This window comes from Cydia splendana, chromosome 14 (assembly GCF_910591565.1).
Source record: "Cydia splendana chromosome 14, ilCydSple1.2, whole genome shotgun sequence".
Lineage (NCBI taxonomy): Eukaryota > Metazoa > Arthropoda > Insecta > Lepidoptera > Tortricidae > Cydia > Cydia splendana.
This window is the reverse complement of record NC_085973.1, coordinates 9,014,692-9,029,651: the sequence shown is the minus strand read 5'-3', so window position 1 is coordinate 9,029,651 and position 14,960 is coordinate 9,014,692. Positions and strand designations below refer to the sequence as shown.

The window sequence follows — 14,960 nt, the reverse complement described above, 5'->3', positions numbered from 1 at the left end:
GATTATACAACGCTCGTACCAGACACCAGTCCGGGCTCTACGGGGATATAGTTGCAAGAAAAGCGAAATTAAGAGGGGGCTAATGATAAATTGTAGTTTTTATGTTGAATTTTTACACATTTTAATTAAGGGCAAATGACAGATTTGACTAGCAAAATTTTAAACAGGAGTAGGTATACTTTCAGAGTTATTGAGGATTGAAACCCGCGCGATCACCAAATCTTATGTCGAAAAATTTTGTTCCTTTCAAATTTCCTGGCTTTACGTCTTCTAAACATTTAGGTACGACATACATAATATATGATTACAAAAAACAAAGTGGTTTTGAAAAAACCCCCACACAATTTGGCTGTATTTTGGATGATGGTCGCGTTAATTGATTGTTTACTAATGACAGTATTTGGTTTACCACATCGGCCAATCATTTGCCCGTGGGAATGAAAAATTTGAACCTGAATACAGATTTCATTCATATTATCCTCATTTTGCCTTGCACCTCAGTTAAATTTTGGAAAAGGAAACAGTCTAAGTCTAGAACGGATCTCTGAAATGGAAGTTTTACAAAATAGAACCGAAACGAACTCATTTTTTTTAATATTTTCTGGGCGTAGGTATTGCATCACAACACTGACCAAGGCAATTTAACAAGTGTTCAATATCTTATTTATTTTACCAAAACCTGCTAAATTTTATGCATAGGCAATACAGTCATTCAATGCTTACGAATGATTTGACTTTTAGTCAGTAATAATGACATTATCCGGCGAGCTATTTGGTATATGTCATTCAATTCTAATCTTTCTGACGAGTATGTTAAAGTCTCTTTTGTGTATCTTAAGCTAGCTAATATATTCCATGTAATTTTACGGTTGTCAAGTTGTCACTTCTAGTGATCATTTTATGCTCAAGGTAGTGACGCAGATGTCTAAGGCTACATTTTCGTACGTGGATAGCATAACTAATGACCTGTATTGGTTCGGAGCCAGATGTAAACAAACAAACATACAAGGAAATAAATACTTGCTATGAACGCACCCGTTCATTAGCAAGTATTTATTTCGGTTCGGTTCGGGTTCGGTTTGATACATGACTTACATGAGTAGATCATTAATCTTTTCAAAATAAGGAGATAACCGCGTTCTATTTTAAAACTACCTGGCTCCTGTTTTTCTTTAAGTATATTTAAACACCTTTACTTGCTAATCTCTCACGTATTTTACCTATTAATAATCCTAAACCAATTAGTCTAATCATTGCTCAAAAGTTTTGAATTTGTATTTAGAAAAACCATTCGTGGAAAAATTAAATTTTTACATAGATATATTAGTAGTTTACCCGTTTATAGTTTCACATTTCAGCGTTTTCGTTTTTCCGGACTGGCAAACAACGTTTTCAATTACATTATTTTGGTATAATAAAATATTATACATATTAACTAATAAATAGGGACCATCTTCAGAGCGCTTCAGCATTACCTAGAGCAATTATCAGTAAGATTAATATTGTGAATTAAATACTCGCTGTAATATCTGGTATATAAAAACACTTAAATAAAATATTCAAACGTCATAAAATGTTCCAAAAACTTTATCATAATTACACGACTACCGCAAAGATTGGAATGAAAACGCCGTGTCCAGTAATTTCAGCAAAATATCACCGCTCACACGAAAGTTAATCGCCAGCTATTTACATCTTTTTAAGTGCTTGTAATAAAATTGCAAATTCGCAACGTATAAGGAAATCTTGTTATTGAGTGTCAAATCGGAACTTGGTTAAAATGGTTAATGTAGAGACATTCATTTGTACATGAAAGAGTTAGAAACAAAAGTTGTGTACTTAACTTAAAAAATAACCTTAAATCTTTAAAATATAGAAACCTTCTTAACGGCTTCCTACACTTAAAACATCAGGCCCCAGCTGTCGTCGATTTAACAGAGATAAATGAAAACATTTAAAACGTATCAAGTTTTCTGTGTAAATTCGTTCAATCAAATGAATAAAATTGTTAATTCGTTTTTTAAAGTAGACCATTTAATTTTGTTATTAAAATGCTTATCAAGTATGCTGTTTACACTCAACAAAATAAAAGTATTCAGTTTAATAATAAATAAACCCCTGCCTATGAAGTAGGTCAGTATAGTGATACAATGTATATTCAATATTGAATATTAATAAAAAAAACACCAATGCATGTTAAATGCATTGTTTGGATTGAACTCATCAGAACACTGGGATTTACATACCTAACCGTTTAAGAGCCATTAATGCGTGCTTCAAAGATGACATCGTCACATTGCCGGAGCGTTACGCCTCCGCTCTCACGCGCATCCTCGTCAGACCTAGTCGCGCCTGAGTTGACGCGCCGCGCGATGTCTCCCGACTTGTCTCTAGATCTGCGACGCCCGTTGTCACCTGACGTGCTCGAACGCTACCGTCCTCTGTCACCTGACGTTTTAAGATACAGATCGCAGAGTCCTGACTTTGCTCGTCGCTCGCGCTCCCCCGGCAGGCCTAGAAGCCTCATGGAATCTCTGCTAGTAGCGAAGATGGAGGCTCTGAGCACAGGGAAGCTAGTGAGAACGGATTCCATGGATAGTTGCAGCAGCTTCGGGTCTATGTCTTCGCTACCGAGTGATGTGTGTCGCTGTGATGATTGTCTGCTTGGCATTGTGGATTTCTACATGCCGAACTCTACGGATGCAAACAAGGCGTTAAAACGGGTACGTAATGTTACTTTTTTAATTTTTGTATAGGTACTTAGGTACCTATAGCATGTGAAATTGGGGTGATTGATATCAAAAAAAAAAAATACTTATACTCACCTATTTCAGCTAACTAATCTTGTTTTTTTTTTATGTATTTATATGGATAAAATCTTTCCCTTCTCTTCTTAGACTAGCATACTAAAAATAATTTCCGGAGCGTAATTCTACATTATTTTCGCAAGCCTTGTGATATGGCTGCTATTGCAATGTCTTCTTTTTTTACCGACCACTCCTATGCATCTGCATGATGAGATTATCAGATTTAAAAAACCCGGACAAGTGCGAGTCGGACTCGCCCACCGAGAGTTCCGTACTTTTTAGTATTTGTTGTTATAGCGGCAACAGAAATACATAATCTGTGAAAATTTCACGATTCATGATAATATACAGCCTGGTGACAGACAAACAGACGGACAGTGGAGCCTAAGTAGTAGGGTCCCGTTTTTACCCTTTGGGTACGGAACCCTAAAAAGGGCTACCAAGCTATGTCACGAGCTGACATTTAAAGTCATCGTATTTTGCTTCTGATGTTTGTCTGCTGCCCACGGGTCTGTTTATCTCATTATAACCCACCAAGCATTACTAAAGCACTCGGGTTTCTTCGGCCTATCGATCGAGGCGAGGTGACAATGGATCGATAACATCTGTCAATACTAGTTTATAATGGATGATCCGATCCAATGGAATTGGGACACATTTCGGTTAATAGCGACAATATTTTATCCTACTAATATTGTAAGTGAAATATTGTGTTTAGATCTCTTAATGTTTGGTTATTCGAATGACTGAATGTAGGGTAATTCGTCAATAACTGGCCACCTTATACTAAAAATGAATTCTATTCACCTATAAACAGAATTCATTTTAGTATAAGGTTAGTTTTTGAATGGTGGCCAGTTATTAAAACCTTATACTAAAATGAATTCTGTTTATAGGTGAATGGAATTCATTTTTAGTATAAGGTGGACAGTTATTTATTAACCAGTGGCCAGTTATTGACGATTTACCCTATGTTCCTCCTTGATGCACAAAATCTTTCATCACCTTCGCCACAACTGGACTATTTAAACGGATTTCGATCTCTCTCTGATGAAATCTGGCACACAGGTAGATTATAACCTGGCAAGTGACAGGAATAAATTATCGTTCCAAAATTTACTCCCTAATTGGGTGAAATAAGGTTAGTACTAAGCAGGAGGGGTACGCTGGTAGGGATATTTGGGAATTCAACGGCTTCTAGATTGACAAAGTCGTGGGAGGAAGCTAATTAAAAATAAAAACAACAAGATAATGTTATGCCTCGCAACGACGGACGTCACCGTCTTCAGTAGCAAGCATGACAGTGACAAATTAAACTGAATTCAGTTAGAAATAGACCAAGCTAAGTTGGCAGCGGATTTGATAGCCCAAACTGTGCAAGTGTTATTTAAACATCATAATTTCATAGAAGTCTGGCGTCTAAAATAACGGTTGCACAGTCTGGGCTATCAAATTCGCTGCCAACTTAGTATGGTCTAACTCTATCAAAGTTGTTTTCCTCTTTGTGATCTCTTAAGACTGCTAGCGCCATCTGTACAGAGTTTTCGTTAAACAAGTAACCGCGCAATGCGAGTACGCAGGTCAATTACAGTCACTTGTTGTATCACTTTGTACAAGTTCTTACTCTTGACAATAGATGGCGCGAATTTCAAAATACCACGACAACTAATTTTTAGACGTTTAAATAATGTTGATCAGTCAATGATATCAAATAAAACAAAATTTTCATTTTGATCGATAATTGTGCTTTTCTATAGAATAAGAAACACTGACCATTAATAAACCGATTGCTTCTACTATAAGTACTGGGTTTTTAGCGTTTTTATTGTTGCCCACATATTTAACAATATTCAAATAATAGCAATCCACCCACATTTTCGACAAACGATTTGTTCGATAATTCATGTTTTCTACAGTTTCAATGGACGCAACGCTAGGTAGGCACATAGACAATAGGGTGGGTCGATTATGTATGACAAATTTTTTTTTAACTTAAATTGTAGCTGGCTGGGTTTAAAAAAGTGCGTTTTTATTAATACTTTTATGAAATGAAAAAAAAATTGATTTTGTTATATGTTTTAGCCCTCTACAGGTATTCAAAGTTTCATAATTTTAAATTTATTGTAATTTTTATCATTTATCAAAATTAAATTATATTTCATTACAATGTCATCAAAGCCCATTTACAAAACTTAAAATAATACAATATTTCATAAGGATGGGGTTTTTTACAATTTATGTTGAGAAAATAAAAAAATAATTCGACTGTTTCCAACATGCATTTTAATTACATTAACAGTTGTATTGCGCCTTGTAATCAAATGATGGCATTATTGATCTAGATTCTAGTTTGGTCCGAATGATTCCATCGCGAGCATTTTTTGATGCCACCGTGATTGATGCTTCTGTCACAAGTTTTATGCAACGTTCTACAGCCTGTGTGTGACAGGGAAATTTTGGGAATATTATATCTTCTGATGGTAAGTCTTTCGCTATCATCTCGTCCAAATTCTCCTCGGATATATGGCTCATTATTGGCGGAGGTGTTACTTGGCACTCAGCCCAGATTATCATATCTATATAATCAGTTGCATTAAAGTTGAGCTTGGGTAATTTAAACACTCTAACAGAACTACTGTTTTTCTGACGTCTTGCCTGTAAAATTTTTCGAAGAGCAAGTTCCCTTACTGACCTCCTCTCATCCGATATCATAGCCATTAGTATATTTTCAGGATGAGCGAAAAAAGCATTTCTTTGAATAACAGGGTCAATTATGGATCTTACATTTTCATTGAAGGATCTATTTAAACGTATTAAATTGAATACATGTTGTGGGCCATAAATACAAGACTGTTTTTGTTTGATTTCAAACCAGACTGGAGCGTACACTTTAATTATATATTCAACGAGTATCTTCAAATTATTTGACGGTTTCTCACATCCAATATAGTAGCGTAATATACGATTAGCTGTGGTAAGCCAACGAGAATGAGCCATTTTTCCAGGTTGTCTATTTGCGAGTTCTGCACTGCAAGTCCCCGTCGACACGGCACAACACATTTCGTACAAATACTTTTGATCTGTGCTTAAAGATTTTAAAACATTTTGGTCTAGAATAGCCATATCACTACAAATAGCTACGTACTTTTTTACGGACAATTTTTCGCAACTTTCAAGGGCCTTGCCTATGGGACCAGAGTATTCTCGAGGGCCACTTGTGCCTCCATCTAAGTGACAAAATAAATGACGCAAAGGCAATTCATTTGCATGGAGTTGGCAAATAAACCACTGTAATGGTCTTTGTAATTCCAATTCAGTCAATCTAATAACTCCTGCTTTGCATCCTGTATTTGTGGCAGTTCCATCACAACCTATACATTTAATTGCTTTCAAATCGATTTGGTTGCTTTGGCAAAATTCAATAATTGATTTGCTAATTTCTTTGCCAGTTCCAGCTCTTGGTGTCGTGTGTCCTAAATATACGGAACCTGGTTCACTTATAAGTGATATATGTTCTTCTACAATGAGTCTACGATAAGAACGATCATCAGAATGTTCAATAAGCAAGGTTTTATCCTTCCTGCCGTCAAAATAAATCGCTTCTACTTGATTATAAGTAACATGCTGTTGCAAGTTAAGTCGTTCCTTATTGCGAGCCCGCCGCACTTTGCTTTTATCAACTACCAAGTTAGTAGAAACTATTCCCCGATTCTGGCCCCACCTCTCAGTGGTCACCGATCCTGACCCCAGGGCCGATCCACCGCCCCCGGTGAAACTAAAAAAAAAAAAAAAAAAAAAAAAAAAAAAAAAAAAAAAAAAAAAAAAAAAAATAGCCCCCCATTTGAATTGATTGCGCTAGGTCTCAGCAGTGCCCGGCGCCTCCTTCAGGTACTTACGAAATACGCTAATTAAACAATACACCTTGCTCACCACGGTAACAATAGGCTTATCGACCCTTTTCTATTGTTCGATCTCGACTCGGGCGCGTTATTGTGTTACCGAGAATACTACCTGGACCCTTCACCCACCGACGTCTTCATTCATGCCTTCTTTATGTGTGTATTATACTGTAGGTGTTTGTGATAGGTATTAGCGATAGGTATTTGCAATAGGTATTAGCGATAGGTATTTGCAAAAGGTACTTATTTGCGATGCATTATCTTATTATCTTACAACCTCTTGGAGCTATTTCGATTTATAAGGAATACAGTTCTAACCTAACCTAACCTAATTAGATTTTACACAAGTAATCCGTCGGTAGCCTAAACTAACCTAAACCTTCTTTTACCAAACCTAACTTGACCAAACCTAACTAAAATCAACCTAACTTCTCATTTCAAACTAACCTGATTTCACCTAGTCTTCGTTCAAGTTATGTTTTAACCTAAATACCTAAACTTACCTATCCAAACTAAAGCATCCTACATATCGTATACATACTTACCTATATTGTGCATATTGTATTGTGTTATTTTATTTAGTTTTACCTATTTCTAACTCATTATTTTTGTCTGCGATAAATGCAATTCAACCTAATGTAGCCTTTTTTTATTCTTAAACTATTCTATCTTCTTAAACTTAGTATGTAAGTATGTCTCATTATCTAATACTATATATTTACTATACATTTTTATGTTCTTTGTAACACGATAGAAAGTAAACTCGTAGCTACTTGTTTCTTTGTATTATTAAAATAATAACGAGGCGTGTGAGGCATTTCTTGTGCACTTGTTTTCATTGTTATAACAGCTTAATTGCTTTATTGATAGACGTGTATTATATTTTATGCTGACAATGGATTATTATGTGGATATAATTTGGGTTTGAGTACAGGGAGCGTCTGTTTAGATGAACTTGTTGAGACATGTTACTTTGTATGATTTTAAAAAAATAACGAGACGTGTCAACTGGTTTCAACATGATTTAGTCTAATACGTCGGCATTTCTTGTGTGTTGGTATTCATTGTTATAACAGCATAATTGCTTTATTGGTAGACATCTATTATATTTTATACTGACAATGGATTTATTGTTTCCTATTATGCTTTTGAATTTCGGTTTTAGTAAAGAGAGCGTCTGTATTAGATGAACCTGTTGAGACATGATTTGAACGATACTGTATCCTGCTCACTATCACAGTATAAAAGCCGAAGAGAAATGGCTTTGAGTAAGTATTACTGTCGTGGCAGTCCTCTGTATCAGAGCTCCTTGTATCTACTGCAGTATATAGAAATATAGTGTTAATTCATCAGTGAAGTGTTTAAGTGTTTATAGAAAGACCCAACAATGGATGTATGTCTTTTATTACCGTAACTTACTTTGTTTTGTTTTCACTTGTGTTCTTTGTGTTTTAATTATCAAGATTGTAGACAGTGTGTAAATTATTGTTTTATATTGTTTCAGTTCACTGAAAATACTTTCAAGAACTATTACTACCCGGATGATAATAAAGACGAATCAAGCGATGAAGAGGGTACGCTTGGTCTCAAAGTTAAACAAGCCATCGCAAAGAAACGTTCAGGAAACAATATCGATAGCTTCTTTGAACGACCTAAAAAGCAGTCTAAAGTTGTGAAACGGTCTTCAAATGTGAGCAAAAGTTCACCAGACGGTGTTGCAAACTTGTCATCCGGACAAGACGACGGGGCCTATGCATCACATTTGATTAAAATCGAGATATATGATATGCATAAAATCAAAAACGTCCCACCCATGGAACACTGGAAGCATGCGGACTTCAGATTGAAATATTTTGCGTTGGAAGACGATTTGGAGCTACAAAATACGCGAAATATTATTTATAACATAACAAAGCAATTAGCTTCTAAGGACAGTAGTGTGAAATATTTTATAGATAATAAGAAACAGTGATAGTTATAATTATTAATGATAGTAGTAGCTTAATGATTGTGTTAACGTATTTCTCATTTTTTACCTCTCCTTAAGTACATTTTCCATGTAACAGATTTTTTTGTGTCGTCTCGTTTTTTAAGTAACAAAGAATGTTAAGAAATATTTTGTAAATAATAAATTAAAAAAAAAAATGTGTGGTTTAAAAGGTCTTTGTATTATATGAAAAAATAAAAAATCTTATTTAAGTACACGTATTATTTTATTTCACAAAAAATGTTTTAAACATATTCCTTAATATAAGGTCATTACATACAGAATTATCAGAAAACAAACTTAGCATATCTGTTATAGTTTTTCCATGATATTTAAAATACAAATAAACTAGACAATATTCACCACAAACTGAAGTAAAATGGTTTTGAAGAGGTTTATTGTTATAAAACCACTGTCTGGTGTTTCTTTTTAAAAATAAGTTATGGTAACCTGAAGGTTTCCGTCCGAAGGAATCAAAATATTCTCCTATACCAGTAACATCAATGTGTATGGCAACCCAGTGGGAGCCTGGTTTCGTGTCAGGGTCCAAATTACTAACAATAAAGACAGGTAGATCGACCCAAATAGGTATTTTGTTAGCAGCAAAAACATTTGATTCAAAAAGTGGGTTTAATTTCTCATACAAAATTGAATCTCATTAGTATCCATAATTACTTAATTAATAACAATTTATGTCTTGATGATGCTGCAAACAATGACTACAACAAAATAAAGTAAACGAAAGAAAACATTGTATTTATATAATTATGTTTTTCAACTATTATAATCTACAGATACATCACGGTTTTTGTTTATTTCAATAATGTTGTCAAATTCTGCATACACGATACAATTAATGGTGCTAGTTAGAGCCGAATCAAAGCGTACTTCTATCCGAACACTTCCATGTCTAACAAGATTCCAGTGTGAAGTTGAACTAGCAGATAAATCAGGGGTTAAATCAAAACATAACAAACAATATCCTCCACCATAATCTGTTCTACTTATTCCATTACCTTCGTTGTGAAAATGAATACCAGTTCCAGAAAATAAGGTGTGATATGCCGCCGCTATTAAACCAGAACTAAATGACGGTTGTAATGTTTTAGAAGGAATTTCATGACCATCTACAAACAAGCTAAATGAATTCATATTATAATTTTGAAAATTAAATGGATTCAAAGCTAAATTTCCATTAAAACCTGAATTTGATACAAATCCAATAATACAGCGTTTAGGAATTTGTCCGAGAAATATATTATCCAATGTTTTACCCTGGACCCCTGTTGGTATTGTGAGAACCTTAACTTCTGCTCTCGTAATGGGGTACTTCGCAGTCGTTGTTGCCAATACTTTTTGATGGGCTAACAAAACGCTAGGATTGATTTTTGTTCTTCTAACAATGAGACTAGCATCTGTTATTTGTACTTTAAGTTTTTTATCTTGATGACAAATTAAATTAAATGATTCTTTTGATCGGACTAACTTAATACGCAATTCAACACCATTTATCAAGAATTTCTCTTGGTTAAATATATCGCCATGCAAATGTCCAATCATTTCCACTTCCTTACTCTCTTTGATAAATTCTAGTCTTTTCTGAAATCCTTTGTTGTTGGCATCAACGGTATCCATAAAACCTGGGGTATCCTCATACCATAACCCACAAGTAAGATGGGTTTTTTTGGCTGCCGGTCCATAGTTGAGAAGATTTTCCATATAAGCACGGTAAGCATATGTATTGTTTGGGGGTGATATGAGTTTTTGATTTAAATATACATCAAGTTGGTTGAAAAGGGAATGTAGCCAGTTATTGGTGGGTCCAACTCCGGCATCTGCTTTTAATTTTGTCCCATCTTGATTCAATACTTTAGCAGTAATATGTAACATTGTGTGTGATAGATCAATGTAGTCATCTCCTGATCCAGGTACTTGAAATTCAATGGGGCCATCATCACTTAAAGATGAAATTGGTTTGTAATGAATCCAATGTCCGCTTTCAATACTTGTTTGAGTTGATGGAAGGGCAAATATATCTAATTCAGATTTTGCACATTCACATGAATGACTGTGTAGAAATGACATTATTTAACTTGAAAATATATCGTTATTTTTATTATTATTTCTACTTCCTCTTCGTCGCGATGCTTTTCGAGTAATGAGCGGTTCTCTTCTTTTATTCGACATTTTATACCCAGATCCTGACATGAGAGAATCAATTTTTTCATCAGCCTTTCTTTTTAGGTTAGCGCTCGCTTCCTTAAATCGTGATCGAATGGAACTATCCATAGGACGAGAATTTACCATATCAGTTAACAAACCAACCCCTGCCCCTAAGGTTTCTTTTCCAATGGTTTTTAAACCGCTAGATAACAAAGGGAGCACTGATCTAAATAGTCCACCCAAAAAACTGCCTATACCATGTCCTCGTTGATATGGAACTCCCTTATAGACAATACCTATCCCAGAGCCGGCTTGGTGTGAATAATAATGTTCGTAAGGACAAGAGACTGACGATCTGTTGTAAATCATTTTACTCGTTGAAAGTGTAGCTTCACGCAAGAAGATCCAAATTGAAATGGTACTCTGACACCAGTCGTTGTTCTTATATCTATTTCAATGGTATCGAACTCTCTTCGTAAAACTGGTACATAATGAGCGGGTGAGAAGATGTGAGTTTTATAAGCTCCATAAATGAACTTAGTTGGATCTAAAGGTATTATTCTGAGTAATGAAGTAATAACATCTCCGACTACTTGTGGGTGTATTATATCAGTATAAACAAATATTTGAGATGGTAAACCTAAATATAAATTTGCAGGGCTTTTTCCTAATGTATTTTGTTTTAAATTTGTTTTCGGTTTAAAACCCAATTGCAGACTTAGTATCGGAGTTGTAATGATAGATGTTATTTCTTTATTTGTTGTTGCTATTCCAACCAGTTTTGTTAATCCATCGTATCGAAATTTTACGTTATTTTTTAACTGTGGGTTTTCATTAAACGCTTGAAGAAAATGATCTATATTATCATATGTAGTGGCTGGTATATGAGTTTTTATATCTACTATTTTTGTAGTTTTATCGGTGGGTGATAACACCTTTTTCTTTAAATAAATGATGTTTTCGTGCTCTTGAACATTATACATGGAACAAGGATATTGAAATTCCACCAACCCAACTACCCATTCTCCATCCAATTTAATGGTCTTTGGTAATTTAGTTAAGAAATGTGCAGTCGTGTTATCCGTGTAGTAATCTGATGAACTATTACTTAACAAAGTTAGATAAAAACTATTTTCACTCATATTTTCTTTAAGTTTGATTCAGGTATCCAAGAATTAAATTTATTAGGATAACCTTGCCACTTAACTAGTATTTCCTTTCTGCCAGCAACTCGACGCGAGCGTATTATTTTATCAATTTTATACTCGTTGGAGGGGAGGTAAGTTACCTTTTGTAATTCTTTAGAATAAAATGTACCAATGATGGGTTCACCTTCTAAATCCTTTATTGTATAAACAACTCGTGGCGATCTGTTAATAATCGAATCAATAATAAATATTTCATCACTCCAATTACTTTCATAACCTTTTTGAAACACATGCTTATATTTAGTGATTCTAACATGATCACCTACATTTAGTTTTTTAGTTTCTAATGAAATTTGCCTATCTTTTTTGCGATCATATAAATTACACCAAACAGTCATAATATTATTAGAGCTAACATCAACTGGGCGCATTTTAATGCTAGAATGATAGCTATGGTTGTAAGAATGTAGAAGATCTTGTAATATATTTGTGTAGTTATATGTATTCTTATGAGTGAAGTAACGCCACATTTTCATTTTAAGTGTTCTTTGAAATCTTTCTACTATACTTGCTTTAATGTCGGGGTTATTAGTGGTATAATAATTAATATTTTTGCTCTTAAAGTAATCTCTAACCGCCTTTGAAACAAATTCTGTACCTTTATCAGATTGGATGTGACGGGGAACAGAGTTGGCTTCAGTAAATATGCTTTCAAAACATTGTTTAACAGTTGCTGAATCCTTCTTCTTCATGGCTCTTGCAAAAGCATATTTACTGAACACATCAATAACACAAAGAATATATTTGTACCCATCATTATATTGACTATAAGTACTCATATCACTTAAATCAGCTTGCCAAAGTTCATTAAAGTTCGAGAGAATGTATTTATTTCTAGTAAATCGTCTATGAATAGGTTTATGCAGCGTGTGCGTATCTTGAGATTGTAACCATTTTTTCACTTCCTCTTTGTTCATTTGACCTTTCATTTCCTTTGATAAATTATTTAAACTGCTATAGCCAGCTGGATTAGAGACGTCATAATAGATTCTGTTAATATCTAATAAGGAGTCCATCTTTCCCACTCTATTTTCTTTCCGGATCGCTTTTGCTCCCGTGTAGCAAGAGGCGTAGAAGTGTTATTATCTTTATCTGTTGAGGCTCTCGTCTTCACAGATGTGGAGGGGGTAAAGGGTTCAATCAAAGGAGTACCATTAATAAATGCTAAATTTGTAGGATTACCTATGCATGACCTAGGAACTTCGATATCTTTTAAAAGTAAAGCAAACACTTCCCATCCAATTGGCTTAGGACGTTTAAGACATCTAACGGTGTCGCTTACCAAATCAGTAATATTACTATTTTGAATGGTTTGGTTATTTATAACAACTTCACCAGTCTGTTTCCACCAAATTTTCGGTTTACTTGAAACAATGTAATCTAACAACGTTCGAGCTTTTTTTTCATAAGATTTAGGTAATATGTTTATAATTTTTGACGGACTAATTGGCATTAGTTCTTGATTTATTTCGCCAGGTGGTGTATTAAACGATGACGGTGTGGCTGCTTCAGTTACATTATCTGTAACTGACTCATTATTTTCAATCTCCTCCTTTTTGTTCACTTTTGTTTTTATAATATCATTACTTTCGTTGATGACTTGATCTACCCCCTCCATCACGATGGGTATTCTAAACGGTTTTCGATCTGTTTCAATAAAATGTAGAAATCTTTGTAATGCTTGAGAATATAACGTCCACTTTTCGCGATCATTCATTTTACTTTTAAGGATTTTTTGCATCTCTCCATCTAGCCGAGATGAGGAATTTTCGGGTGGACTCTCATTCCGTTTCAGCCTTTCAATAAAATCTGATTCAACTAATAACATTTTTTTTGTGTTTTCCATTTTGTTTATGATAAAGAGTTCACTAAAGCACTTAAAACTGCACCTAAAATAATAGGTAGAAATGCACCTCCTTTTTGAACTATAACAGTTTTTCTTATTTTATGTTTCCCTTTCGAAACTAATTTTCTTAAAATATCTTTATATTTTTTTAGTTTCGTCTTTTCTTTTTTTTCTAATGGAATTTTCCCATTTAGGACGTTATAAATGCACTCACAAATAATGTTGATCTCTTCATCGTCACAAGATTTAAGTAATGCAGTACGATATTTGGGTTTAAGCAACTGCAATGCTTCAAGTAAATGTTTATATGTGTTTACTCTTGCATGCATCATGTAGAACTGACTAAAATATGGTGATTTTTATCATATTTAAACCCCTTTTTAGGTACATACACTGTGCAATGCCCATCAAACGGAAATATTTTTGTTTTAAAACGGCATATGTCATTTGTATTTTGTTTCAGGTCAATCATGAGGTAACCATGAGCCTCCTTTGTAGCATCTTTGTAGGCTTCGTCCACAAACTTTGAGTTTTCTGGGTAAACTTGTCGTGACAGGTAGCGTATTTGAGTTTTATCCCTGGGATTTTTAAAAAATACAATGTAGCTTGTATTCAATGAAATATCACGTTGACCTCTACCTTGATGAAATACGTTTTGTGTAATATAAAAAACACTTAAGTTTCTATGATGACTACCTTTCGTAAAAATGTCAACGATTCGTCCATCCGATTCTCTCATCAAATCATCTATAATAAGAAGTTTAGGTTTCTTCCCATCAAAAATTGAAAAATCTGGTATTCCTTGACTATAATTTATATTTTCCAGATTGTAGAGAGGTTGCATTTCATCATAACACCAAATAATTTCATCAAATTCAACATTACATATCTCTTTGGAGTTATTCAAAAAGTTTGTAACAAATTGCGTTTTACCACACCCACTAGGACCTGCGACAATGGTGGTGAAAGGATGATAAAAGTGAATCATTATTAAATATCGTAATCTATGTCTATGTGTGTATGTGTGTGGGTGAGTGTTGATATGTTAAC

General features: G+C 34.3%; 1 protein-coding gene and 1 long non-coding RNA gene across 3 annotated transcripts in view; both read left to right on the top strand.

The window, feature by feature from the left end:
• Positions 1-14,960, top strand: part of LOC134796812 (uncharacterized) — a 293,974-nt gene that overhangs the window by 190,291 nt on the left and 88,723 nt on the right. The gene's annotated exons all lie outside the window — the stretch shown is intronic.
• Positions 1-14,960, top strand: part of LOC134796715 (inositol-trisphosphate 3-kinase B) — a 200,561-nt gene that overhangs the window by 107,020 nt on the left and 78,581 nt on the right. The window contains exon 1 of one of the 2 annotated variants that reach the window (XM_063768903.1): positions 2,167-2,723. The exons of the other annotated variant lie outside the window; for it this stretch is intronic. Within the exon in view, the coding sequence (XP_063624973.1) occupies positions 2,268-2,723 (456 nt within the window). The 5' untranslated portion in view covers positions 2,167-2,267. Of the gene's footprint in view, positions 1-2,166; positions 2,724-14,960 lie in introns of those variants that run through there. 2 annotated transcript variants of the gene reach the window in all.